Consider the following 24,140-nt stretch of genomic DNA (forward strand, 5'->3'; position numbering starts at 1 on the left):
GTGTCCCCTCACTGCCTGGATATTACGGCCTTCACTCGGCCTGTCTTTAGTTTTTATCGCCAGGGCCCATAACGATGCCATCCTTTTTTGCATGCTCATGCGGGGAAAACAAAACTTTCAACATGCTCACACATGCCATTTTATACTTTAGGGAATCTGTTTAGCCTGCAGTCATACAGAAAGAAGAATGGCCCCAATGCCATCTTGTTCCCTTTCACTACCGGGTCACACCATTCGAAGAATTCCACGTCGCAGGGATCAGGCTCCACTGTCAGTCTGACTCATCCCCTGATCCCCTGATCCCTTGCTCCGGTCAGGTCGGGTTATCGAGGAGGTTTGTCTGTAGGCCGGGACAGAAACTCCACACGACCCTCTTGCTGCCGATGGCATCTCACGCATTTAGATCAACATGTTGCCACCTGCAAGTATGACTTGGTGTGTGGGAGATGGACGTGGTATGCCACAGAGATGTGGATACACAAACACACACAAACCTGTCTGACTATGTGATTAAGGGCCGTCAGTAATCAGCGTTAGTGTTGACAGAGTGCTGTAAGAGTTATGTTTCACTTTTATTGTACCTGAACAAATCATTGGGCGGGTAGACAGCGACGTTACCCAATACCAGAGCTTTTTGTAATGAATTGGCACGGCTAAACAAAGGTTGTACTGGTAACAGCACATTCGACTCCAACTTACTTAAAATACTAATGATCTTTTACAAGGCACTTTCTAACGCTTCCGCCAAGTCAGAGAGATATGAAGACATCAGAGTTGTCTGACACGCCGCCCAATGCTTGACAATGACAAGCAATCTTGGATTTTTTCGGGGAAATGGAGCAGCGCTCTCCTTGGGTGCCTGCTGAGAGAGGGCCTTTCTGTAGCCAGCACCACAAGTGGTCTTGATCCAGGCCAGAGTGAAGCGCTGTAAGGCTGCCACTTTGTGCTGATTCAATAAGAAATAATTGCATATTGGCCTCTCTCCACCCATCCGCCTTCCCCACTGTTGTCTGACACTTGACTGTATTCCTGTGCTGTACGTTTTCGCCGACCCAGAGCTGTGGGTAGGACACTGCAGCAGTGCTGCTATTGTTATTGCAATGCTATAATCTTCGGATGGGGAGTTGTTTTGAGAGGATGCTGAAACTCCACAAAAAAATAAATAGTACAGATGAGAAAAGTATTTTGTCTGCAGCAACTGACTTGAGGTCCCTGTGTGCCCCATGCAAAATGCCATGACTTTGCCTGGTGTTGATTGTCTTAATTTCTTTACTTGCTGTAATATCAATATATCAACGCAGGGTACTGCGAAACTGACAGTTTTGACAGTAAGTGATCATAGATAGATAAATAGACGATGGATAGAGATTACAATGTGACTGCCTGTTACTCTGTTCAACATGCAGATGATGGTGTAGTAGTCGATGAGGTGATACCGTTTGTGAGGAAGCTTTTTAGCATAGTACACGTGTCAAATAACAGCCACACAGTCATGGATTGTGTCTGTATGCAAAGTACAATAACATTGGCATGACCAGACGCTATGTGGGTAGTATGACTATATAACAGTGTGAGTTACTGACTGAACAGCTGCTTTTTGGTCAATGTTAACACATTTAACAGCTGATCAAAAGAGTACAAAAACATGATGTCATCCACTAAAAATCTGGCAAGTGAAGGTGTAGCCCATAACAGACAAGTTCACAGGAGTGAATCTAAAAATCCCCAAACGCGTCCGCAGTGTTGCTCCCTCCCGAGGAGCCGGTTTGTTATTAAAGCGCAAACGCGCGTGATGAGGCGCACATGCTGTCGGCTGGATGCGCAGCGCGTCCGCCGCTATCCTTTCCACCCCCCCAAAAAAATATCCCTAGGAACCAGACTGCTGCTCTTCCCCATCCTCTCCCTTCGCCCATCACGTATCATAAACACATACCGAGGCAACTCCATGCCCGGAGCCGCGACTGTAAACGCGCGGGTGGCACAACGCGCTCAACTTCCCGCCGTATCGCTCCTCAACGTGACAGCCGCTGCGACGCAACGGGAAGTGAGTGACGAGCTGGAGGTGGTATCACGGCGGAGTATTTACCAGCTTGCTTGAGTACGGCCGGCTGCAGCCATTTACCCCGTGCCGAAAGGGCCAGAAGTCCGCATTTCCTGGATCAGTGATGCCGGGATCGAGCCATCGGTGCCGGTGTATTTTTGGCGAGGCGCGGAGCCGGCTTCGGAGGCTCCGGGGGCTTCCTGCTGTTGCGTCAGACCGGACCAACGTTTCACTTCCAGCTGATCGCCTTAACTAAACAACATCGCGCCCCAAACACGCAACACACTTTCTCGGGGCTGCGCACCGCCCCGCACGGCAGGTCCGGCGGGCCCCGCCCCCCCCTCAGCCTCCACCAGTGGGCTGGCACGTCGAGCCCGGAGAGTGAGTACTCGTGAGGCGGCGGAGGCAGCCATTGGCTGAGAGGCAGAATTGCCTGGTTAATGCTTTTTATTCCAATTAGCATTAGGCGATCTCGTGCTTCTAACAAGCGTTTTGGGGGCCAACTGGTGTGACCACGCACCCTCTGACCAGTTCACTCTCTTCTGCAGCAGTATTTCATTCCCACATAATTATACTGACCTTCACACCTTCCTGCTGTGGCCTATAGCCATATCTAAGGTGATGCCGAGGTTGTGCCACACGCTGGAAACAAAATTGGAGTTAAGGACACAAATCCTCCTGGATGACTGTTAACGGTTAAAACTTTGCGGGCCGTGTTTCACAACCTTTTGTACATCGCTATGAGTGAAACTCCTGCTGATCCAAAGACCTACCTGGGGAGGGGGGGGGGGGGGGAATCAAAGAATACAGTGGGAGGAAGTGAGAGACAGAGCCGGGGACGGGGGACGGGGGACGGGGGGACACGCTGTGGAGTGAGCGCTCCGTGCTGCTACAATATGACTCTTACAGGCTTACGTAACTTGACAGACCTGGCATTTGGCTCTCAGCAGACGCCGGCTGCACTGGCTGTTATATAACTGCATTAGCTGCTCCTCTGAGCATGGGGGGAGCATGCGCACAGGGGAGCCCCCCCCCCCACACACACACACATTCCGACTCTTCCGATTTCCAGCTCAGTGACCGAATTGCCAGGGCGAGAGAACGGCGGCGTTAAAAAAGCATTAGAAAAACAGAAAAACTTCTGTTTTAGCTCATTTGTGTGTGTGTGTGTGTGTGTGTGTGTGTGTGTGTGTGTGTGTGTGTGTGTGTGTGTGTGTGTGTGTGTGTGAGAGGCATTGATATGTTCACTTCCTTCATCCAGCAACAAGTGTGCCATCCTCAAAAAGCCTAATTGGGGTTTAGTGTAAATGTTTTCCTTGCACATGCAGCATGCCAGCAGGGCTCAAACTCAATTAACTCCCCTGCATGCTGCACATAACCTAATGGGCCCGGATCCCGCTCTTAAAAACCCAATTACACCTCGGATGGGCCTTTCCATTCATTCTGTCAGAGAGCTTTTTAGGGATGCACAATTCTCTCATGAAGCGATGTTTACCCAACTCAACATCAGGAGCAGCTGTGTTGGATGAAATGAGAAACACTGAAACAACGCTCACAACAGCGTGACAACCCTCACGCGTTGCGATGCAAAATTCATCTGAACTGTGACATTTCCTGACTAATGTGGGGAAGGGCAAGTGAAGATTAAGGTCAGGGGTAACACTGCAAGGGATAACTTTTGTTTCCGTCAATCTGCAATTAAAAATCCCAGGAGGCCTAACCAAGCGGGGCCGCGGAGCTGCACTAAGTGGTTCATAATCAGCGCGTTACTGCCTCTGATCTCTTATTACAGCGACAAATTGCATCTGACGATAGAAGAGGAAATGAAGGTGGGATTTATGACGCTAAAGGCGATTGCCAAAGACAGAGTGTCTTAAATCTATCCTCGGATAAAAAGGTGATGGTAACTGGGGGAATAAAAGAGTGATTTATGACGTGGCTAATTTGTTCTCGCATGCTCTTGGCTGTGTTGAGAGGCCGTTAAATTTCAGACGGGACTAATGGAAGAGTATAGAGCAGAGTTCTTTGATCTCCAAAAAACATAAATGCTTCAATCAATGAGAAAAAAAGATTTGAGAGTTCTTTAAAGAGTGTGAGAATGTGTTAAGTGGACAGAACAATGAAACGGAAACAATAACGATTAAATGGTGCACATGCTATCAGTTTGTGATTTGTTAGTGATATAATTGATTATCGCTGTCTGTGCATTGGATGACCTCGATGACACAAGACTTGACAGATCGGGCGCTCCTTGCATCAGGCCATAAGACGAGATCACTTCCATTCTGCAAAAGATCAGGCAAAGTGCAATGTGCTAGCAACAGGACGAGTGCAGGAACATAGAGAGTTCGCCAAATGACCTCGGACAAAAAGACGATGGGAAAACTTTCATCACTGTAACTTTGGTGTTTGTAAAAGCATGATGATGAAATGTACACTTTTTTATCAAAATGACATGGACAATCTGATATGCTGTTGTCCTCTGTACAGTGTCTTTTTTTCCTCCTCTACATTACACTACAGCAAAATCAATGAGAATTAAAGCTGCGAGCAGCGATGAACAGGCTGTCGCCTCTCCTTGCGTGCAGGGGGATTTAAAGAAATGTAATTTATTCTTTAAAAATATTAGTCCAGAAAATCTATCATCCAGACAGTATGCAGCAAACGCAGCAGGGGACCTGGCGCAGTAGGCCAACATGCTAAGAAAATCCATTTGAACCAAAGAGCTTGCACTTGTGCAGAGCATACGTTTTTTTCGTTTTTGTTATCCACGCATACGACATAGATCTGTACTTGAGCCAGAGGGAACCCGCTGTGATGTTTGGATCAGCCCCTCCGTTTGTCCCCAACGGTGGTCCCTCATGACCTACATCTATGGGGTGTTGTACAAAAGCACAAATCTGCATCGTGGTGACACGTTAGAGATGGAGAGATGTTATGCACATTCCATCACATTATTGGGGCTCCTGAATTACCATAAACTTGTATTAATTACAGCACAAGTTTTGATATTAAATCATAGGTAATCACAGCGTACTGTTGAGGATCCTTTAACTCAGGGTGTTTAACAAGGGGATCAAGTAAAAGGCTTTTATTGCGGCTCAAGCAAGACAAAGAGTGAGTGTCATATCGGTATCTTTATTAAAAAGGGCGTTTATACATTAATGACAATACTAATTCATGTCACAAGTCTTTTACCTTTTGGCATGCAATGACTGACTCCCCACAATGTAAGGTCAGGCGTAATAAGCACAAGTCAGTATTCTTGTTGCAAGAGGACTAGAAATAAGGCACAATGTTTTAAAATTTGAAAAGTTATGATACAAATAGAGCTGACCTTTGCACACCAGAAGTTTGACAGGTGCATTGTAGAATAAAACAACTCCCTCACTGTCATCTTCACTTGTATTCAAAGATTTTTGCTGACAATGTTTCTTAATTGGTAGTTGTTAATGACTTTACTGAATTTTTAAAGTCGTGTTTTCTTATTATTTTGTAACTTGAAGGTATGTGGACCAAAGCCTTTATTTATCTGAGTGGAAGTGAGGAAGACAATGTATATGTATATACATATACATATACACACACACACACACACATTTATAATACTTGTTATGCATCCAGAGAAACAACAAATCTGATTTGTATGTGTGGGCTTTGAAATGTTTGAAAAGAACACAACAAAGAAACAATAAAATGTTTAGGATTAGCACAGAAAGGATTTAAACCCACCAAACAAACATCATTCTTATTTTAATGAATTGAAAACAAGGTAACTACTATAAAATGATTGTACCACCGTCACACCCATAAACATACTATGAGAGTAATTACCATTCAACAGCAAGTTGTAATAATATCTCATTGATTTGTAGCAATTCAAAATCCCTTTTATCAACTCAACACAATAGCAAGAGGTGCTGCGACATTCTTGAAATGACTGCATTCGTGAGGTCTGTGGAGGTGAAGCCATCACCTCCTGAATTGTACCACGGCGCAGGCATGATGCCGACTCCTATGGATCAATACATGTCTGCCTGCTTCAAACAGACTGCTATACAGGTACCAGTTGTTGCCCGTGGCTACACAGAGCCAAAACACAGAAGACATGGACAGGTGTAGCACCAGAGTTAAATAATCCTATGTTTAGGGTGGACGAAGACGAGCTGAGATTCGACTGGTGGTCTATTACGAATCTGAAGTGCAATGACGTGGGTTTGCATGGCTACGGCCGCGCAGCTAGAGGGAAGCCCTTTTATGATGCTTAGGGCGTGCCATATCAGTCTTATCTGTTTCTCACACTCAACTCACTCTGGGGCTCCTGTTTTCTAGTGGCCTCCAGCACTAAATTTGAGTCCAGCTAATCAGAGATTCCAGACCGGGCAAAACAGAGAAGTCACATCTCACAGGTCTGTAAATAGGAACCAGTAACTGAAATGTCTGAGGTATCAAGAAAGTGCCTTGTTGTTGAGTATGCCAGTTCAGACTACATCAGGATGGAGGAAGGCAGAGGGGTGCCTATGAAAGGGAGTCATTGGCAAAAACATTTTTTAAAATAAACTGTTAAAACCGCTATCAATCAGGCTTACTTAAAAATAACAATTTTTAGCGATCACATGATAGAACACAGAGATAAGTAAAACAACACAAATACACACAAAATTAATTGAACCCCCCTCACTATATTTGCTATTTCATTCATAGCATCACACACAGCCGGATACACAAGGCACAAAACAAAACAACCAAATACAGCTTAAAGACGAAGCATACTCAGTTGAAATCCCTATCAGGGAAGATGAGAGGGGCGGTGAGGGTCCAGAGATAGAGTCCAAGGCCCAGCCAGCTGGAGCTCATCTTCACCCACACAGCTGGCATGTGGCCCCGCATGGCCTGGGTGTTGGTGCCTGGTCTGAGGTCGGACACAGAAGCAAAAGTACAAATTACACCAAGATAACAAAAGTACTGACATAATTGTACTCAAATGTTTCACATATGGTGCATGAATGATTGGAAATTGCACTGTAAGGAATTGAGTTTACATTCAAGCAATATACAAGGAACAGGTTGCGATACGGGGAGGTGCCCTCTAGTGGCCATAGGGTTGGCCTACAATGCTTGTGGAACTACTGAATGCATCTGGTTTAAAAAGGTTTGGGCATCACAAAAGAATCAAAAAGATAACAATATATTTCATTTCATATCTGAAGAATAGTGTTAACCAGTTTGGGTGAAACAATAGCTTGTTTGCATTAGTATCAGTCTCACATAAAATAATAGATAAACGTATTGAAAAATAAGGTAATGAGCAAAATTCTGTAATGAAACAGACCTGGATCTTGTCAAATGCAACTACAATGAGATGTGGAAAGGCGTAGTGTCTGTCCTTTGGGTGCCTAATGTTCCACATTTAAGAAGTCCGTAGGTCATGGATACTTACTGGTACCAGTTGGTGAGAGTCATCATGATGTACAGAGAGGCCAAACAGAGGTGGAAGTGGAAAACGAAGTAGCTGTAAGAGACTCTCTCTTCTTCATCGTCCATGGCCCTGAGAATGCCGTCCTCTCCCACAACACCTTCTCCACCGGACCCTCCACCCTCCTCGGTCTGCATCAACTTGTTCACCTGGGAGTTACTGGATGAGCGGATACTGGGGGGAAAGCATTTAAAAATGCATGAATAATGGGAAACAGAAAATAACATTTCATTTGTCATTGTTTAGAACGTACCTGGCATAGAGAGTGCAGAAAAGGAAGATGACCAAGCCAACAATGCCCTGAGCGTCCCACCACTGCACCTGTCCGGGGGTCCCGTCAGCAGATGGCACAGTGGTGCTGATGTTTGACACTAGACTTAACAGGCTGGGGTTACAATTTCGATCTAAGATATCAGAGCAAAAAGATTATTAAACACTATATCATTACTTATTGAACCCGCTTATCCCTGACAAAATCTTGTATTAATCCTGATTTGATGAGTTTAATTCAATGTTCATGTGCAAATTGACTTAAATGTTGACATTGACAGGCTGCAAAAATAACAAGGTGATAAGAAAATCTTTAGTGAACCTTTGTATGTTAATAGAAAAGTGTATATTTTTGTCTGTTCATGAATGCATAACTGTCCCTGACATTAGAATAAATGTGAAAACACTTTTTTCTTCTAAACAGGGTTCCACTAACTCTGTCGAAGCAAAGTGTTTGCAGTGTTACAACATAACTGAACCACAAAGGTGAAAGTAGTTCTTTGGAATGTCAAAGACTAATAGCATTTTTTAAATGGAAATGAAATCCAATTCTAAGTGGATTGTGTACATGCATTTCCAATGTTTTGTCTAAATGCCAACCTTTAGATGAAAACAACCCTACAGTCACCACAAGCACACTCATTTACGTAAGGTAAGGTAGATTGCACCAGAAGAGACAAGGAATGTATGCTAACTATTAGCAAAAGGCCACGTTTTGTTCCTATAGCTGGCCATGTAAAAACTTACCAGCAAAATGCTGCAGCAGTGAATCAGCAAATACATATATTGACAAAAATCAGTAAAAATATTTACAACCAAACCACCAAAGCCTACAGAAAATAGGTGTCACTGTGGACTAAAAACATAGCCACTCACTTTGATTGTTGGTCATAGCAGACCAAGTGATGTACATGGTGTAGAGGGAGATAAGGGAAGCCTGAAGCAAGCCAGAGTGGGGCTGGGCTTCCTATAACAAACAGGACACACATACACTTAATGCGTTTCCAAGTGTCAGTATGGTCTGAGACTGCTGCACACTGTACCTGTATCTTGGGCAGAATGGAGACAATGGAAATAATGATGCAGAAAATCAGGTTGAGGCTGATGAAGACCTTGTGTTCTGTGCAGTCATCAGGCTGTGTGTAGTAAATGTAGAAAAGCACCACAGCAGTGAATGCCAGTGCATAGTTGAGGAAGGTGAAAGACAGCAGCCCTAGAATTGAGAAATTAGATTGACACGGATGGCTTAAAACCACAGATTTAATAATGTGCCACTGATATGGCCAGCGGGGCAGATCCATTTCAAATATTACGTTGATTGTATAATAGCAAATACATAGCATTCTATGGCAATAAATGCCTATATCGAGTGAATACCTGCAAACCAGCATTTGTTGTCACCATCTTCAGCGTTCCCTACCCACACCTTGTTCCATGAGTGGGCAAAATCAATGAGAAGAATAAGTTGGATTATAATGAAGATGAACGATCCCACGGCGCCGAAGTAAAACCACACTGTAAAGTGAAAAGTGAAGTGACTTTACTCAAACTGTCAATCAAAAATATGTATTTTTTCTTTGCGTAAGGCATTTTGAATTCACAAATGTCTGCTTTGAAAAGAATGCACAGTATTCCATGGTTTATAGCAATTCAACAAAGTATGTTAGTACCGGTATTAAATGTTCCGTCAGGGATGAAAAAAGCCCCCACTGTAATCCCAATCAGGATCAGAAATTTAAAGAACCAGAACCTGTGGGGGTAAACATTAACAAACCCATCGTCAGTACGGCAGACTGACAGAAGAAGCACATCCCATCACCCCTCAACATATGTATTCAAGCTCGACAAGGCACTTACCCATTTTGAATGGCCGCACGTGGGTCTTTGCTGCTACGGACACGAATCATGATGACGGAGAACAGAAAGAAGAAGCAGGTCATGGCGAAACACATGCGGTACACAGACTTGTAGCCCAAAATGACGTCACAGTTGACCTGGTTTTCAAAACCAAGTATAGTACTTCCTCCCTGGCAAAATCCTGGGATCTACAAAACAACAGCCAACAATGTGAATAATCACTGGAGTACGGTGGCCGAGAAGGTTCAGACAAATACAAAAGCAACAACACAACCGCAAACGCCACAACGCAACACGAACGCCACAACACAAAATACAAAAGCCACATCACAACCGCAAATGCCACGAGCGTATTTTGGAGGAACGGAGCTGGAGGATGCCAGATCGTTTAAGAAGTAAGTGAAACATGATTCCTTGCGGCTACAGTTAAAGTTTAACTAACGTTAGCTAAAAGATACGTGGCGCCATTTAGCTAACGTTAGTTTGTTAGTTAAATAGCCGCAAGGAATCATGTTTCACTTACTTCTTAAACAATCTGGCATCCTCCAGCTCCGTTGTTACGTGCCTACTGGTTTTTGAACCTACTGGTTTGGCTACGTGTTTAGATGTTATTAAGAGAGTAATCCTACTTGGGCAATGTGCTAGAAAACCTGACAGAACTATGTATTTCACGCTACGCCACCAAAAACCAGTTGTCTTGGCTCACCCTGAACCAAAAGATGTTCTTGCCACTGACGATTTGCAATTTCAAGTAGTGAAATCAGCAGCGGCATTTGACAGCTCGGTTGGCCGACGGCGTAGCGCCGCCGTCTTATAAAGTTTTGCTATTTTGCTCGACTGCGGGTTCGAATCCAGGTTGTGGCGATCTTTTAATAAACGTATGTTCTTTTATTTATTTCTTTATACGTGGCAGTGATGTAGTGCTCACTTATACAATCATAATCGCTGCATTGGATATGGGATGCATTTTGAACATTTTCAGCAATATGTTTGCGAATGTGTGACGGATCAGGTGACCGAGGCAGACAACATCTGCCGCTGTCGGGGCAAAACAAACACGCACGCGTAGCCAAACCAGTAGGTTCAAAAACCAGTCGGCACGTAACAACGGAGCTGGAGGATGCCAGATCGTTTAAGAAGCAAGTGAAACATGATTCCTTACTTTAACTGTAGCCGCAAGGAATCATGTTTCACTTACTTCTTAAACGATCTGGCATCCTCCAGCTCCGTTCCTCCAAAATACGCTCGCTCCCGTGGGCGTTCCTCCAAAAAACGCTCGCTCCCGTGGGCAGCTACTTCCGTTTTCGCTTTCGTGTTGTGTTGCGCCGTTCGTGTTGCGTTGCGCCGTTCGTGTTGTGTTGCGCCGTTCGTGTTGCGTTGCGGCGTTCGTGTTGTGGCATTTGCGGTTGTGATGTGGCTTTTGTATTTTCGTGTTGCGGCGTTCGTGTTGTGTTGTGGCATTTGCGGTTGTGATGTGGCTTTTGTATTTTGTGTTTTGGCATTCGTGTTGCGTTGTGGCGTTTGCGGTTGTGTTGTTGCTTTTGTATTTGTCTGAACCTTCTCGGCCACCGTACTGGAGAGAATATATGTATTAAAAATACTTCTACTGCAGTACCAGCATTCACACGAATAAATACAATACAACCGCGAATGCAACAAGGTTAAGGAGGAACAGTGATCTCACCTTACGGAGTTGTGTCTCCATGCCAGGAAGGATCATGATGACGGACACCAAGGTACCCAGCAGCAAGAAGAAGGAGAAAACCAGCCTTGTGATGGTGGAGTTATGGGAGGAGGGGCAGCAGCCACACAGGAGGCATGGAGCTGAGCCACACAGACAGGAGGCCTGTGGATGTGATGGAGAGGACAGTGAAGGAATGGGCGGAAGCGAGACATTGGGCGTGGGGCAGAACAGATCAGCTTTGAATTTTATGACGTTAGCTGCTTTTTTCCCCATTAGAAATTACCGGGCTGGTAAATTGTTTCAACGAGAAAGTGAATACTAATAATATACATTGTTTTCAAGGGGATAAACGTCGTCCACGTATCTGATTCAGCAGCATTAACATGATCTCAACGGTTAGCTAACGATGATTGCTTCTACCCGGAAGTGCAAACGGCCTTTACCGACAATTAAACTATCGTGGGCAGCGAACTTTCTTCATATGTATTATAGCTCCAGAAGAGCTGACATTTGATGTAACGTCTATAACCTGACTGTCACGTAGCTTGAAGTAAATCATGTTAATTCTTTAGCTAACGTCATCTTTGGCGTTAGCTCACCTGACGATTAACGACAGCGAATGACGTTAAAACACACTTCTTAAATAACGTTAATATTAGTATTAGATACTTACACAGCTGGCTAAAGAGCACAATGCCAGACAAGCACCCATCTTGTTATCAAACTCCTGAAATGAATGCTCTCACAGCGGTCGGTAATAAAACAGTCGGAAGCTATTTAAATGCTTTTCAAAATAAAAGTATTCGAAATTTAAAACCCTTCAATATAAAAATACAAGGGGCCGTATGATCGGCGCGCAAACATACTTCAGTACGATAAAAATGAGTTGATACTGCATTGTTAGGGACGATAACACATAATGTTGTTTAATGTGTTAAAGCTTTTGTGTTTGCTGTGGCACTGTTTATTTCCGCTGATCCAAAAAAAGTCTATTTGTGTATGCAAAGCAAAGCAACAGGACAGTGCTGTCGGGAACCAATATTGAAACCACAATCTGTTCTGACAGCTGAGGTCTGTTTAATACTACATGTATATCTAAATTCTGTCAGGTGTGGATAGAAGCCTCCTCTAAGCCCCTGCTGTTGGTAGTGCAAAGAGTGACCAGGGATGGCATTATTTATAGACCCTTTCCATATCTTATCTGAAACAACAAATATGCCACAGCCCAACTCTCTAGTCATGTTCTAACAAGTAGGAGTTCATGAATTTGATCAACACGAGTTGATTTTGACATTTTGTAACATAGTATTTCTTTAAATTGAATTAATATAGCCTGTCCCAAAAGGCGACCTTATACCACATCTACAACAAATAACCACTAAACATTAGAAAACGGTTCATGTCTTATTGTCACCACTATAGATATGATGATTCCACATATGTAACTGGTATAAAATAACCGGATATAAAGAAGTTAAATTGAATCCAGACTATTTGCAAAGGTTGACTGTGCCATTGTTAGCTAGGTTTATGATGAATGGCAACAGGTGAACCGTGTGCAGGACTGAGACACCTATTTAAAGAATGTCCACTTCATATTATTGAAATTGAAGATTTGTTCAACCTTTATGCATAGGTTTTTCCAGTTATACATACAGCTATGCGCAGGCCTTCAGGGATAGTTTTTCAATTATTAGTCATAATTATTCTAGTTTATTGCATGCAAGTGCAAAAAGCCTTTAGCATAGGGCGTGTAAGCCACACTTCCTCTGCATATCTTCTCCATCTCTTTTTTCTTCTACCTCTTCTTGTTGTGCTGCTGCCGCTTCTTTGCAGATAGAGAAGCAGAAGAAGACAAACTGTATTTTTTATTCAGTTGCGCAATGTGGGGTTAGTAATTCCTTGAGTTTGCTTTTCTATTTGTCATTATAATGGATGTATACTCCTTTTTTTTAAACATAATCACACATCATCTGTGTGTCGTCATACCTGCCGTGTTCCTTTCTATGTAACTTTTGCTAAGTTGAGCCAGCTTTAGTTGTGCCAGCTTTGTGTGGCTGTTATTTTAACCTCGTGCTCGTCTCTCGCTCTGGTTGCAGCCCCCTCTGTGATTGGTGGATTTGGACCAATCAATGCAAACCTTTACTGTGACGGTTAGGCTCAGAGAGGCTTTTTGCGCGTGAAGGTGCAGATGTTGGCGGTTGTGAACACAGAAGAAGGAAAAGAAGAAGCCGAGGCACTTCAAGGTGAGAACAAAGCTTTCATGCTAAAGTTTAGCCAGGCTTTCAGACCATTCAAACGAATCCCTGGTAGAGGTAAAGGTCAAATCACTTTTTGCAGCATGACTTGAGTTTGTTAAGAATCGTTAAGAGCCATTGTAAATTTGTGGGTTTAACCGTTGTGCACGTGGATATTCAAAAAGCTCTATAAATGCATTCACTCTGGGCCATAAGGCCGATTCGCTCCAGCACTACTAAACACCACGGGACGACGCATTAACTTATCACTTTTTCTATATTTGAGTCGACAATAACATTGTGTTTTCGTATAATAACCTGAAGTTTTGCTACTTAACTTAATTTACTCGGGAATTATTTTTTCTTGCTCCTTGCCATCCTCATCACGTGTCATTTGCCTGTTAAAACTGACTACGTATTTCTAGTGTGTGTGTGTGTGTGTGTGTGTGTGTTTTATGAGGTGTAAGTTAGGTGCAACTACAGCCGTTCTACTGCCCCGCCCCCGCCATTTTCGAAACCGGGCCCCAATAATTACTCTTTTACCCGACATGCGGTTAGCTAACTGACATCATGGTCAGACCCTTTCACTGGGATCTTCTGCTGGCAATCCTTAGATTGTGCTTGTAGTTCAGGTACCAGTGAGGTGGAGAACTTGTTCTGTGTGTCAAGTCATGTCATGTTGTAAATGGCAGACTTGTGCATTATGCAGCATAAAGTGCACATATGCAGCACCAACCGCTTTGTATATGTTACAATGAGAAGGGAATTAATTGCATCTACGTGACTTCAAAATGTGCAAACCTGGAGGAATGAGGTCATGCCAACAATCAATGTTTTAGATTCCATAAGCAGAAGAAGGGAAACTTAAATTGAGTCTATTTTTTTTTTTAAAAGTCTGCTGGCCTGCCAGACCGATTATCTATCAAAACAAGTTTGATTGCTGCTGTGCTGCTACTGCTAAAAGAGGACACTTGCATCTTGCAAAATTAGCATTCTTTCATATGTGGACAGTAGACCAAAGTATTGTTGGAAATCTCTTGATAAATAATAATCTCTTTGTTTCATCTTTTTTTCCAGTGGTATCAGACAGGCAATATTTCTGCTGAAATGGAAAGCGTTGAAGGTGGGTCTGAACGAATTGTCTTTAGATAATTTCACTGTTGATGAAAAAGGTATTGCGAGGCCAAGTTGTCTTTTCCTTAACAACTCTCAAACAGCCAACTAGAGGCAAACATTTTATTCAAGTCTACACAAGGGGCTTGAGTTAAGGGCCTATATTCTCTTGTTTTTATTTACACTTAATTGGAAACACAAAAGGCTGCATCCAGCAGAAATCCATGTTCTCTGCTGACCTCTCTGACAAAGCAGCTCTAAAGGGGCAGTATGGGCCCTGCTGTACTTCCTTAATATCCTTAGTCAATGACACTATCTATATCCAGTATTGTTGATATAGTGGAGAGCCAAGTTTTGATTAGTTCTTTGTTATAACTCAAGTACTTATGGCTTATGAATTGATTATATGAAATTATCAGACTATTGCTATATTGTGACATTGACTCATAACCCATCTGCAGACTTCCAGGTGAAGGAGCTGAACAAGCGCACTTCTGGTCACGCATTTGAGGTCATCCTGAAAGCCTCAACCCCAGATGCCAAGAGCAAATCCCCGTTCCCATTGTCCCCTCGCAAAAAGACAACATTGGATGACATTAAAAAGAAAATGGAAACTGCGGAAGAGAGACGCAAGGTATTTTCAAATAATGACCCGTGTGAATACCACTCAGTGCGCTGTACTGCTTTTGCGTATGGGTTTAGGATTTAGGTTCCAAATGCAATTGTTTTCTTTTGTCATTTTGTCAGAGCCAAGAGGCTGAGCTGCTGAAACACTTGGCGGAGAAACGAGAGCACGAGAAGGAGGTGATCCAGAAGGCCATGGAAGAGGACTCCAACCTACGCAAGATGGCGCAAGAGAAACTCAATCAAAAGATGGAGGCAAACAAAGAGAACCGTACTGCAAGGATGGCAGCCCTCAATGAGAAATTCAAGGAGAAGGTAAGCCCTAATGGCATGTCAACTCATGTTTAATGTTGAAATAATAAACTACAGTGTTGTGATAACTTCTGCTCATAAACATTTAACAGGACAAGAAGCTTGAAGAAGTGAGGAAGAACAAGGAGACAAAGAAAGAAGTGGAAAACTAGTTTGTTAACCCGGAAAACAGTCCTTACATCTCCAAAGATAAGCTTTATTTTTTCAAACTGACTTTTTTATGATGTTGTTTGTGGTGTTAGTTCTGGTTTTGCTGTTGTTAAAAGCTGGTTAGACAATGATAGGTTGGTATGGATCTAGTCAGATTTTAGTTTACAAATTGTTTTTAGCAGCTGATAAAAATATATTTTTCCTAACGAGGCATTACTTTGCTATAAATTGTTCCTTATTCTTCCTGATGTTAAAATGAACACAAATTGTTTTTGTACGGTTGATTTTTGTTCCATGTTTGAAAACACTGAGTATAACAGGCTGTACCCAGTTCAACCATTAAACAATATTCTCTTTTCTTTTCCTTCTGCGTCTTCATGTGAGTGCTTGTACAACATGAGGGTTACATGTACTTAGTGATACTTTGACACCACTGACCTTTAGTGGCACTCAGATCATTTTGAAATTCTTATGCCGTTATTCTCAAATGATCATCAGATAAACTTGAGGGGTCACCAGATTGAGGAGAGGAAATAAAAATTACACAACAGATACAATTTATTTGAGGAATCTTAAAATGAAATATGCTGTCTGCAATGCAGGAAGTTCAGCCAAGCATTCATTTGGACCGAGAGGTTTGTGAATCATAGTAAATTATTACAAAACAATGTTTATTCTACACATGTACTTGAGTATCCTATTCAAAGCCGTTGCAAGTAAACATCTTTGAATTATCCAGCATAAGCTGCACAAGTAACCAGTGTCATACAGTATGTGATATAAAGATAAAACGTGGTTCCCCAGCATTGTTTGCCCTTCCCCTTGAAAGTGCTAGTGTACGGAGCTGTGGCTCTCACTTGTAAGCAGTGATATCATCATTTATAAGCTGTGAAATGGGACAAGCACGGAATGTTACAAGTTGAGTAATTACTTCTGCCTCACATGTCACTGAACGTAGCCTATGAGTGACTTACATGCCCTGACATCATGGCGCACACCCGAGGGTTCTTCAGCTCTTGTAAGGCTATCTACACTAATTAATTAGACATGTTGGTAACACAAATCATTTGAGACTTGCCTTTTTGCAAATACCATGTAAACGTTTCCCCAAAGCAGTCCATTGCATTTTGTGGGAGATATGACGAAACACCTGCAAGCAACATGAGCCTACAATGTTGTGCATTAACAATTCTTGTCTTACGGGATTGTTTATTGCTTGCATCTTGCACAGGCTTGAGGTCAGCGTCTGGCCGTTTCCCCATGTTGAAAATATCATCCAGTGCCAAGTGTCATGTCTGCTTCAGCGATGATTCAGTACAGATGAATACGAAGGCTTGTGAAGTGCAAAGTAAAATAAAACTAGATGTATGGCCACTTATTGTGACACAGTGGATATCCTCAATAAGAAATGGAAATAAATCCTCTTTAAAAATGTTTGGAGAAACATCATTTAGAAATCTAAATACTTGGTTGTGTTTGGACGGAGTCATATGCAAACACACACACACACACAGCTGCACAATACCATCTTTGTCATGTGTTGGGAAGAAACCACCAGACCCATCTGCCTAGAAAGCTGCTTGTCCCATAGTCCAGTGTTCTACGCCCGACAAGGCCGGGCACAATGGCTGGCTCGACTCCGAGATGCCTTTCTAAGTCAGTGCTGGATGTTTGGATTACTGCTCGTCTTTGCCCACCTTCACCCATGCATTATCAGCATTCATTTTATATGCAGTATTTCAAAACATGGATCATGCCCTGAGCTTCGGTTGCCATATCACACCGAAGTAAATAAATACCCCAAACATATTCAGTGTTACCATAGACACACCCTGAATCTGTCTCCATTGGGAAAGCACTACAGGATGGTTTTGTTCAAGAAACAATGCAGATCTGTCAGAAGCTCAAACAAAGGACACTGTGTTTCTGAATGCGACGCAGACCACTAAATGTATTTGACCGCAGAAGATAAGGAGGCTTGTTTTGTTAACCCTAATCAATCTTATATAGTTATGTGGCAATTTGGATGTCAATATAAAAACGTCAATATCAGATTCCCAATTTAAAAAAGGGCATGGTGTCATGCTTCAAATTGATATGATATTCATAAGCATGAGGTAGGCCTATTATATACTTTCTAAGCCATTTCAGGTATGGCCCATCCTATCTACAGGTTTTATACACCAGTTACTTCTCGAGGTTTGTGAAGAGGGAGGCCTGTAAAAAGGAATACTAGTTGCACAACTTGAATTCCCCTTCAGCATTTGTTGAAAACGCTAAACCTTTGTCGAGATATGCAATGGTGGGATGTAGTAGATTGTCAATAATAAACAAAAACAGTCCAAATAAAAGCAATCTTACTTTGTTAGTTAATGAAGCAGTACTATATCATATTAATACACTCTAAACATGCTGAAAGTTGCCATTTAGCTTGATGCATACTTTAATACTTGCATAAAGTGGCAAGCATGAAGATACTTTGAATTGAGGACTTCAATTCTATTTGTTTTTAACTGTCTTCCTGTAAGAGTTCAGATATTACTCCTGTGAGTCCACAAACTATATGTGGAAGTGAAATAATTGACAACCACTAGGGATACAAGTCTATTATATTTTCCATAAAGTTCCCTTTTGTGCAAAAATAAGATCATCATACAGTAGTAATTACGTATTTGGACACGTAAATTATTTTTTTAGGTAGACCCTTTTAATAAATTTGAGATCAGCTATAGACAACAAAATGGTCCTCACCGGATATAAATGCTCATGAGAGTGCAATGCATTCATTTGGCAGTGGAAGAATTTCAGCGGAGGGCGGGGGGCTGCTGTGATTGGTCGAACAATGTGCGCGCCCGCAGGAAAGCGCGGCACCGCGTTTGCTGATTGGCTGAGAGACCCGCTCATCAGACCGTGACTGTATCCTCCCAGCAGCTGCGCTGTGAGAGCCGCCAGGCGCTTCTCCTGTCACGGTCATCCTTTCTGTACACCCCTTCAAACAATGTTATCTATATTCCACACGGCTAAAAACCATCCATTGACCGCTGAATTCAAAGCTTTGTATTGACTCCACCATCTACAGGTACGTCCATTTTTATCCGCGCGCTTAATTCTGAACCATGCGTTTTTTTTACCCCGGTAAAATGGTAAAGTGGCATAGCGTGAAATACGTTGAATTGCATTCATGAATGTGCAGCGGCATCTTCTTAATACGGCACGAAACGGCACAAAGCGCGGGGTTTAGATGCACACGGGGAACAGAAACAGGTCTCGAGGCTCGGGGAAAGGCGAATGCACATTTTCTTCCGGACACAAGTCTCACATTTAACCAGACACGTCTGTCAGGTGCATTATTCGCTTGAGGGAATTCGCTGCAACAGGCCCACATAGGCCGGGCTTTTTATTCATGCAATTTGAGACATCATTCCTTCTTATTGTCGAGCTTTTTTCTCCCCCCACTAGCGATAAATATTTAAATAGGCTTGCAACCCTTGTTGGAAACGGAGGGTGTGGACGTCTGATGGCGTTATGTTACGTAATCTATTCCCATTCATCTCTCCACGCCTTTCCTCCTGGACGTCGGCCTGATCTCTGCTCGCCGCCTTTCCAAAGATGTCCATCCGCAAATATCATCAAATCGAAGATATTGTAGCAGATTTTAACCCCCCCCCCCCCCATCTGGAGGGTAGGGTCGCTCATTTTAGTTAGTTAGTGCAAGCAGCAGTCAGGCATTTTGTCAACTCTCGTTTTTAACCATTTCTGTTGGAATAACTACCGTTAACAGCTCTGGATGCCTTCAATTTAAAGGAGACACCAATCAGATTGTTTTTATGGCATCACTTTATCTACAAACATCATTTTAATTCTTACAGATACTTCTTAAACATAAATGCTCCAGGAAATATTGACTGTGTCAAGTTCCACAACCTTCAGAGAGTCGTTTCCTGTTGCAATCAGCAGTATTGAAAATTGAAAAAGAAGACCTCATCGGCCGATTTTTATGACCGTAGGACCAGTTAAGGTCACAGCTTTATTGCACCTGAGCTCCTGTGGTGTGCAACGGTGCATCGTATTGTGGTGCAGATTAAAGGCTCGTGGACACATTCAGACACACAAATCAGAACAACCACAAACAACGAGACAAGTCTACTGCCACGACGTAGAATACTCATATTAAACAAATCCATGATTCATGATTGATCATAAAAGAGCAGGGGGATTCACTTTTTTCAAACAAAGACGCTTCAAACTGAACTAAACGACCGACCAAAGTGACTGATGTGAATGATTATCACTCAACACTGCAAGGAGCTCTCCATATAATACATTATTGCAACCTTAATCAAACATCTAAATTGAAATATCATTGGTTACTTACACTTGATTACTTACTCTTGATTTCTAGTCCAGAATTTGTGCAAGAACACAATGCTGTAATAATAATAACCTACTACTCTTTTTATGAGAGAAGCAGTAATGCAGGAACGCAGCACAGCGCATGCGCAGATCCACCCACGCAGAGGCGACCATAGGTCAAAGTCAGACCGCTATTGACTAACTGACTGCTGGCTCATTATTTTTCCGCCCTCATCTCTGGCCTCCAGGTTTGCCATGGCGACGGTGGTGATGGAGCAGATCGGTCGCCTGTTCATCAACGCGCAGCAGCTGCGTCAGATCCCTCAGCTGCTGGAGTCGGCCTTCCCCACGCTGCCGTGCACCGTCAAGGTGTCCGACGTGCCCTGTGTGTTCCGCGAGCGCCACATCCTCACCGGCTACCGCCAGCCGGACCAAAGCTGGCGCTACTACTTCCTCACCCTCTTCCAAAGGCACAACGAATCCCTCAACGTGTGGACCCACATGCTGGCCGCCCTCATCATCCTGGTCAAGTGGCAGGAGATCTCCGAGACGGTGGACTTTTTGCGAGACCCTCACGCTCAGCCCCTCTTCATCATCCTCCTGTCGTCCTTCACCTACCTCTCCTTCAGCGCGCTCGCTCACCTCCTCTCCGCCAAGTCCGAGCTCTCCTACTACAGCTTCTACTTCCTCGACTACGTGGGCGTGGCCGTGTACCAGTATGGCAGCGCCCTGGCGCACTACTACTACGCCATAGAGAAGGAGTGGCACACCAAAGTGCAAGGAGTCTTTTTGCCCGCCGCAGCGTTTCTGGCCTGGCTCACCTGCTTCGGCTGCTGCTACGGCAAGTATGCGAGCCCCGACATGCCCAAGTTCGCCATCAAGCTGTGCCAAGTGGTGCCGTCGGCCCTGGCTTACTGTTTAGACATAAGCCCCGTGGTTCACCGTATCTACACCTGCTACCAGGAGGGCTGCTCCGACCCGGTCGTGGCATACCATTTCTACCACGTGGTCTTTTTCCTAATCAGCGCCTATTTCTTCTGCTGCCCGCACCCGGAGAGCTTGTTCCCTGGCATGTGTGACTTCATCGGGCAGGGCCACCAGATCTTTCACATATTCGTGGTGGTGTGCACCCTGATGCAGATCGAAGCGCTGAGAACGGACTTCACGGAGCGCCGCTCCTTCTACGAGGGCCTCCACGGCGATCTCGCACACGACGCGGTGGCGCTCTTCATCTTCACGGCCTGCTGCTGCGCCCTCACCGCTTTTTACGTGCGCAACCGTATCCGTGCCTCGCTGCACGAGAAGGAGGAGTAAGAGGGGGAAAAAAGAAAAGTCCAATATATTTTACTCTAAAGTGACCATTCATTAAAATAACTCCAATGTATTTGTCAATGAAAGTTATGAATTTATGAGAGTGATTTTTGCATTATTTCCTCTGTATGTGATCTGCCAAACTCCAGTGAGCTAACAAAATATGTAAAAGTAATTAATGGTGTGGCTTTGTGACTTGCAATGAAGACGAGGGATTCTTGTAGTTTTGTCTGTAGCAATGCAGGTAGTTCTTCAACAGGGCAACGATTCCCCTCATCTCGACTCTGCTCTTTAGAAGTCTGTTTTTAGTCATCGTCTCAAAGAATGTGGTTTTACTTCACAAGACAAAAATACACTTTCTGTCAAGGTGAGCAGAAAAATGAAGTTTCTTAAAATGCCTTTTACCCAAATGTTTTTACAACAATCAGACTGTCAAATTTTAGCATTTCAAATGATGATACGTGTATTTGCAGTATCTTTTACAATTTACAATCCCATAACACTTTGTATATTTAAACCAGATCAGTTCAGATCCAATTGAAATTGCTGGTCTTAACATCAATTTCTGGCACCTTTTTAATTCTGACCCTCTATTCAATGATTTTTTGCCATTTTTTATTATCAAGGCGCTAACACATATGTTTGAAGATCTTTGGGGGAAGTTAAAAAAAACCTCAATTTAAGAACCAAATATTGTACCTCTATTTAAAAAAAGAAGGATATATTTTTTGGTGATAATTCTGTTGAACTATGTTGCAAATGAGGCTGGCACTCAGTATTGGTAAAGAGATAAATGGAAGATTACTGATGTTTAGACGGTGTTAATCTTTTTTTTATTCAAAGGGCTGAAACTTCAGCTCTTGCCTTTTCACACCCTCATGATGTCAAAAGCTTTTGCGCTCATTGTTTTCGTTGTCGTTTGATCCGTTTTGACACACAAAAGCCACCTGGCTGGTGTTCTGCTTTCGGTATGTATTTTGTTTTGTATGATGAATATGTTGTGCCTCTATGCATGTCTTTTGGTATATAGTGTGGAAATTAAGTTTGTGAATGTCTATAAAAGCTTAGCCTTGCACATGTTTCTTACCCTGTAAATAAGCTGTATTTCTCTCCACCTGATGGCACTCCGAACCGAATGCATCTTTCCTCCTCGCGTGGAATACACAACATTCCTGTTATGATGCATCTGTTCAGAGAGGGTTGTGTTCAGTGTCCAGCTACCTATCAGTCTTCAAATGACTATGAATACAGCATTTCATTCTGCTGCACTGTTACATTGACGAGCCGTTTTTTTTTTCCTCTTAGTTTCACGACTTTTGTTATGAAAAGTTCACACAGGTACGGAACACTGATATTGTCGCTTAGGTTTTTACCTCAAAAAACTCTTTAAATGTCAGAAATGATCAATCTCCATTAGAGCACTCTGTTTATGATGGGGTTAAATGTGCCAATGAATCTGTTATTGCTTCAGTGAAGGTACTAAAAGATGAATTCAGAGACAGACTGTCAGAAGTGGATGTAATTGATGTCTTGACTGCGAACACTTTACCTGTGAGATTTAACCTTAACGCCCCTAAAAAAGGAAAATGTTCACCTTGGCGTTACTGACCTGGTCTCATCATGCACTGCCTGAAATCAACACTGTAAATATACTGTAGCTGGCAGCACTGGCTATGTTTACATGCATGGAGGTATCTGCTGTCAATGTGGTTATTCTGGTTTTGTGGGGATTCTTGCAAATGTCAGCAGAATAACCTGGAGGAACATGTTCCAGACGTCTCCCTGGTTGTAAAACAAAATTGAGGCTTTCATTTACATGGCTAAATTTGTTCATGTAGTCAGAGGCTAATGAAATCCGATTGGCGAGTTAAGCCCGCAAGCCTCTCAGGAGCCACGCCTAGAACATGAGATTATAATCCCGACCAGCAAAAGAACCCTCACTGCGGGTTCAGTTCTGTCCCCCCGTGTTGACGATAACCAAAAGTGTTGAATCAGGAAGTGGGCAGTGATGTCTTCTTTGCTAAATGAAATGTTTGTCGTAACATGACAAACATGGATTATCTAGGTTGAATGCTAATTAAACCGGACTAGGATTAGAACTGGCCTGGGGCCAGCACTCTTTAGCCAAGACGTGAATTTGTGTGTAAACGTAGCCTTTGATGCCACTCAAAGTTTCCCTTTTATGAAAGCAGGTGAGAGGGTCCAGAACGTCTTCCGCCTCTAAAAATAAAATCGTGACTGACTGTACTAATATTCTGTTGTATTTAAGAAAATAAAGTGTTTCAGTAATCAAATCCTCTTTTTTTCTTTCTTCGGGGATAAGGGAAAAATGAAGGAAAGAAAAGCCATAATAACTTATAACCAAAACCTTAACCTCTGCTGGATGGAATTCACAGCATTGAACTATTTTAGTATGAAACAAGTCTGTATAAATGTATGTGGTTTGCATTGCCCACATTGAAATGACTTCCGCCTCGTGAGACTGTTCATTTCAACCATTTAACTTCAGAAGGTTTATTGAGATACAAAAGTTGAACCCAAACCACAGAGTCAGACAGTCAAATATTTCCCTTGAGGGAATTCAACAGTACACAAACGCAAGAATAAATAAGTATATTTCAATACTTTAAATGAAATAAAAATCTCAGTGAGTTTCAAGGTTTATGAAGACACATTTTAGGTGCATGCCATTGTAGATCTTGCATGGCTTTA

At 42.9% G+C, this 24,140-nt stretch overlaps 4 protein-coding genes across 5 annotated transcripts in view; 2 read left to right on the forward strand and 2 right to left on the reverse strand.

Annotated features, from left to right (window-relative positions):
- LOC119197040 (transcription factor HIVEP3) overlaps positions 1 to 2,357 on the reverse strand; it is a 34,593-nt gene extending 32,236 nt beyond the window's left edge. The window contains exon 1 of one of the 2 annotated variants that reach the window (XM_037452931.2): positions 2,123 to 2,357. The gene's annotated coding sequence lies outside the window, so the exon portion shown is untranslated. Of the gene's footprint in view, positions 1 to 2,086 lie in introns of both variants that reach the window. The other variant, XM_037452929.2, reaches the window with a different exon arrangement.
- Positions 2,358 to 5,159: 2,802 nt separating this feature from the next.
- On the reverse strand, positions 5,160 to 12,122 carry serinc2l (serine incorporator 2, like). Its single transcript, XM_037452933.2, has 10 exons — positions 12,002 to 12,122; positions 11,329 to 11,490; positions 9,645 to 9,832; positions 9,458 to 9,537; positions 9,165 to 9,302; positions 8,831 to 9,000; positions 8,664 to 8,754; positions 7,771 to 7,921; positions 7,482 to 7,691; positions 5,160 to 6,953 (listed from the first exon to the last, which is right to left on the reverse strand). The coding sequence occupies exons 1-10, from the start codon at positions 12,038 to 12,040 to the stop codon at positions 6,815 to 6,817; spliced, it is 1,368 nt and encodes a 455-aa protein (XP_037308830.1). The 5' UTR covers positions 12,041 to 12,122; the 3' UTR covers positions 5,160 to 6,814.
- Positions 12,123 to 13,420: 1,298 nt separating this feature from the next.
- stmn1b (stathmin 1b) lies at positions 13,421 to 16,128 on the forward strand. The gene is made up of 5 exons (XM_037455145.2): positions 13,421 to 13,574; positions 14,643 to 14,688; positions 15,140 to 15,312; positions 15,426 to 15,617; positions 15,707 to 16,128. Exons 2-5 carry the CDS (start codon positions 14,673 to 14,675, stop codon positions 15,764 to 15,766), a joined length of 441 nt encoding a protein of 146 aa, XP_037311042.1. The 5' UTR covers positions 13,421 to 13,574; positions 14,643 to 14,672; the 3' UTR covers positions 15,767 to 16,128.
- A 2,537-nt stretch (positions 16,129 to 18,665) lies between these two features.
- paqr7b (progestin and adipoQ receptor family member VII, b) lies at positions 18,666 to 23,722 on the forward strand. The gene is made up of 2 exons (XM_037454708.2): positions 18,666 to 18,843; positions 20,366 to 23,722. The coding sequence occupies exon 2, from the start codon at positions 20,373 to 20,375 to the stop codon at positions 21,429 to 21,431; it is 1,059 nt and encodes a 352-aa protein (XP_037310605.2). The 5' UTR covers positions 18,666 to 18,843; positions 20,366 to 20,372; the 3' UTR covers positions 21,432 to 23,722.
- The last annotated feature ends 418 nt before the right edge of the window (positions 23,723 to 24,140 follow it).

Source organism: Pungitius pungitius, chromosome 11 (assembly GCF_949316345.1).
Source record: "Pungitius pungitius chromosome 11, fPunPun2.1, whole genome shotgun sequence".
Lineage (NCBI taxonomy): Eukaryota > Metazoa > Chordata > Actinopteri > Perciformes > Gasterosteidae > Pungitius > Pungitius pungitius.

Bases quoted from the DNA above. Each gene is read 5' to 3' on its own strand.
- serinc2l (XM_037452933.2), bottom strand. From the start codon at position 12,040: ATGGGTGCTTGTCTGGCATTGTGCTCTTTAGCCAGCTGT. The intron at 9,303-9,457 runs GTACTAACATAC...TTCACTTTACAG, and splicing joins TGACGGAACATTTAATACCG to TGTGGTTTTACTTCGGCGCC. The intron at 6,954-7,481 runs GTAAGTATCCAT...GTCCGACCTCAG, and splicing joins ACTCTCACCAACTGGTACCA to ACCAGGCACCAACACCCAGG.
- stmn1b (XM_037455145.2), top strand. The intron at 15,313-15,425 runs GTATTTTCAAAT...TCATTTTGTCAG, and splicing joins CTGCGGAAGAGAGACGCAAG to AGCCAAGAGGCTGAGCTGCT. The intron at 15,618-15,706 runs GTAAGCCCTAAT...AACATTTAACAG, and splicing joins ATGAGAAATTCAAGGAGAAG to GACAAGAAGCTTGAAGAAGT.
- paqr7b (XM_037454708.2), top strand. From the start codon at position 20,373: ATGGCGACGGTGGTGATGGAGCAGATCGGTCGCCTGTTCATCAACGCG.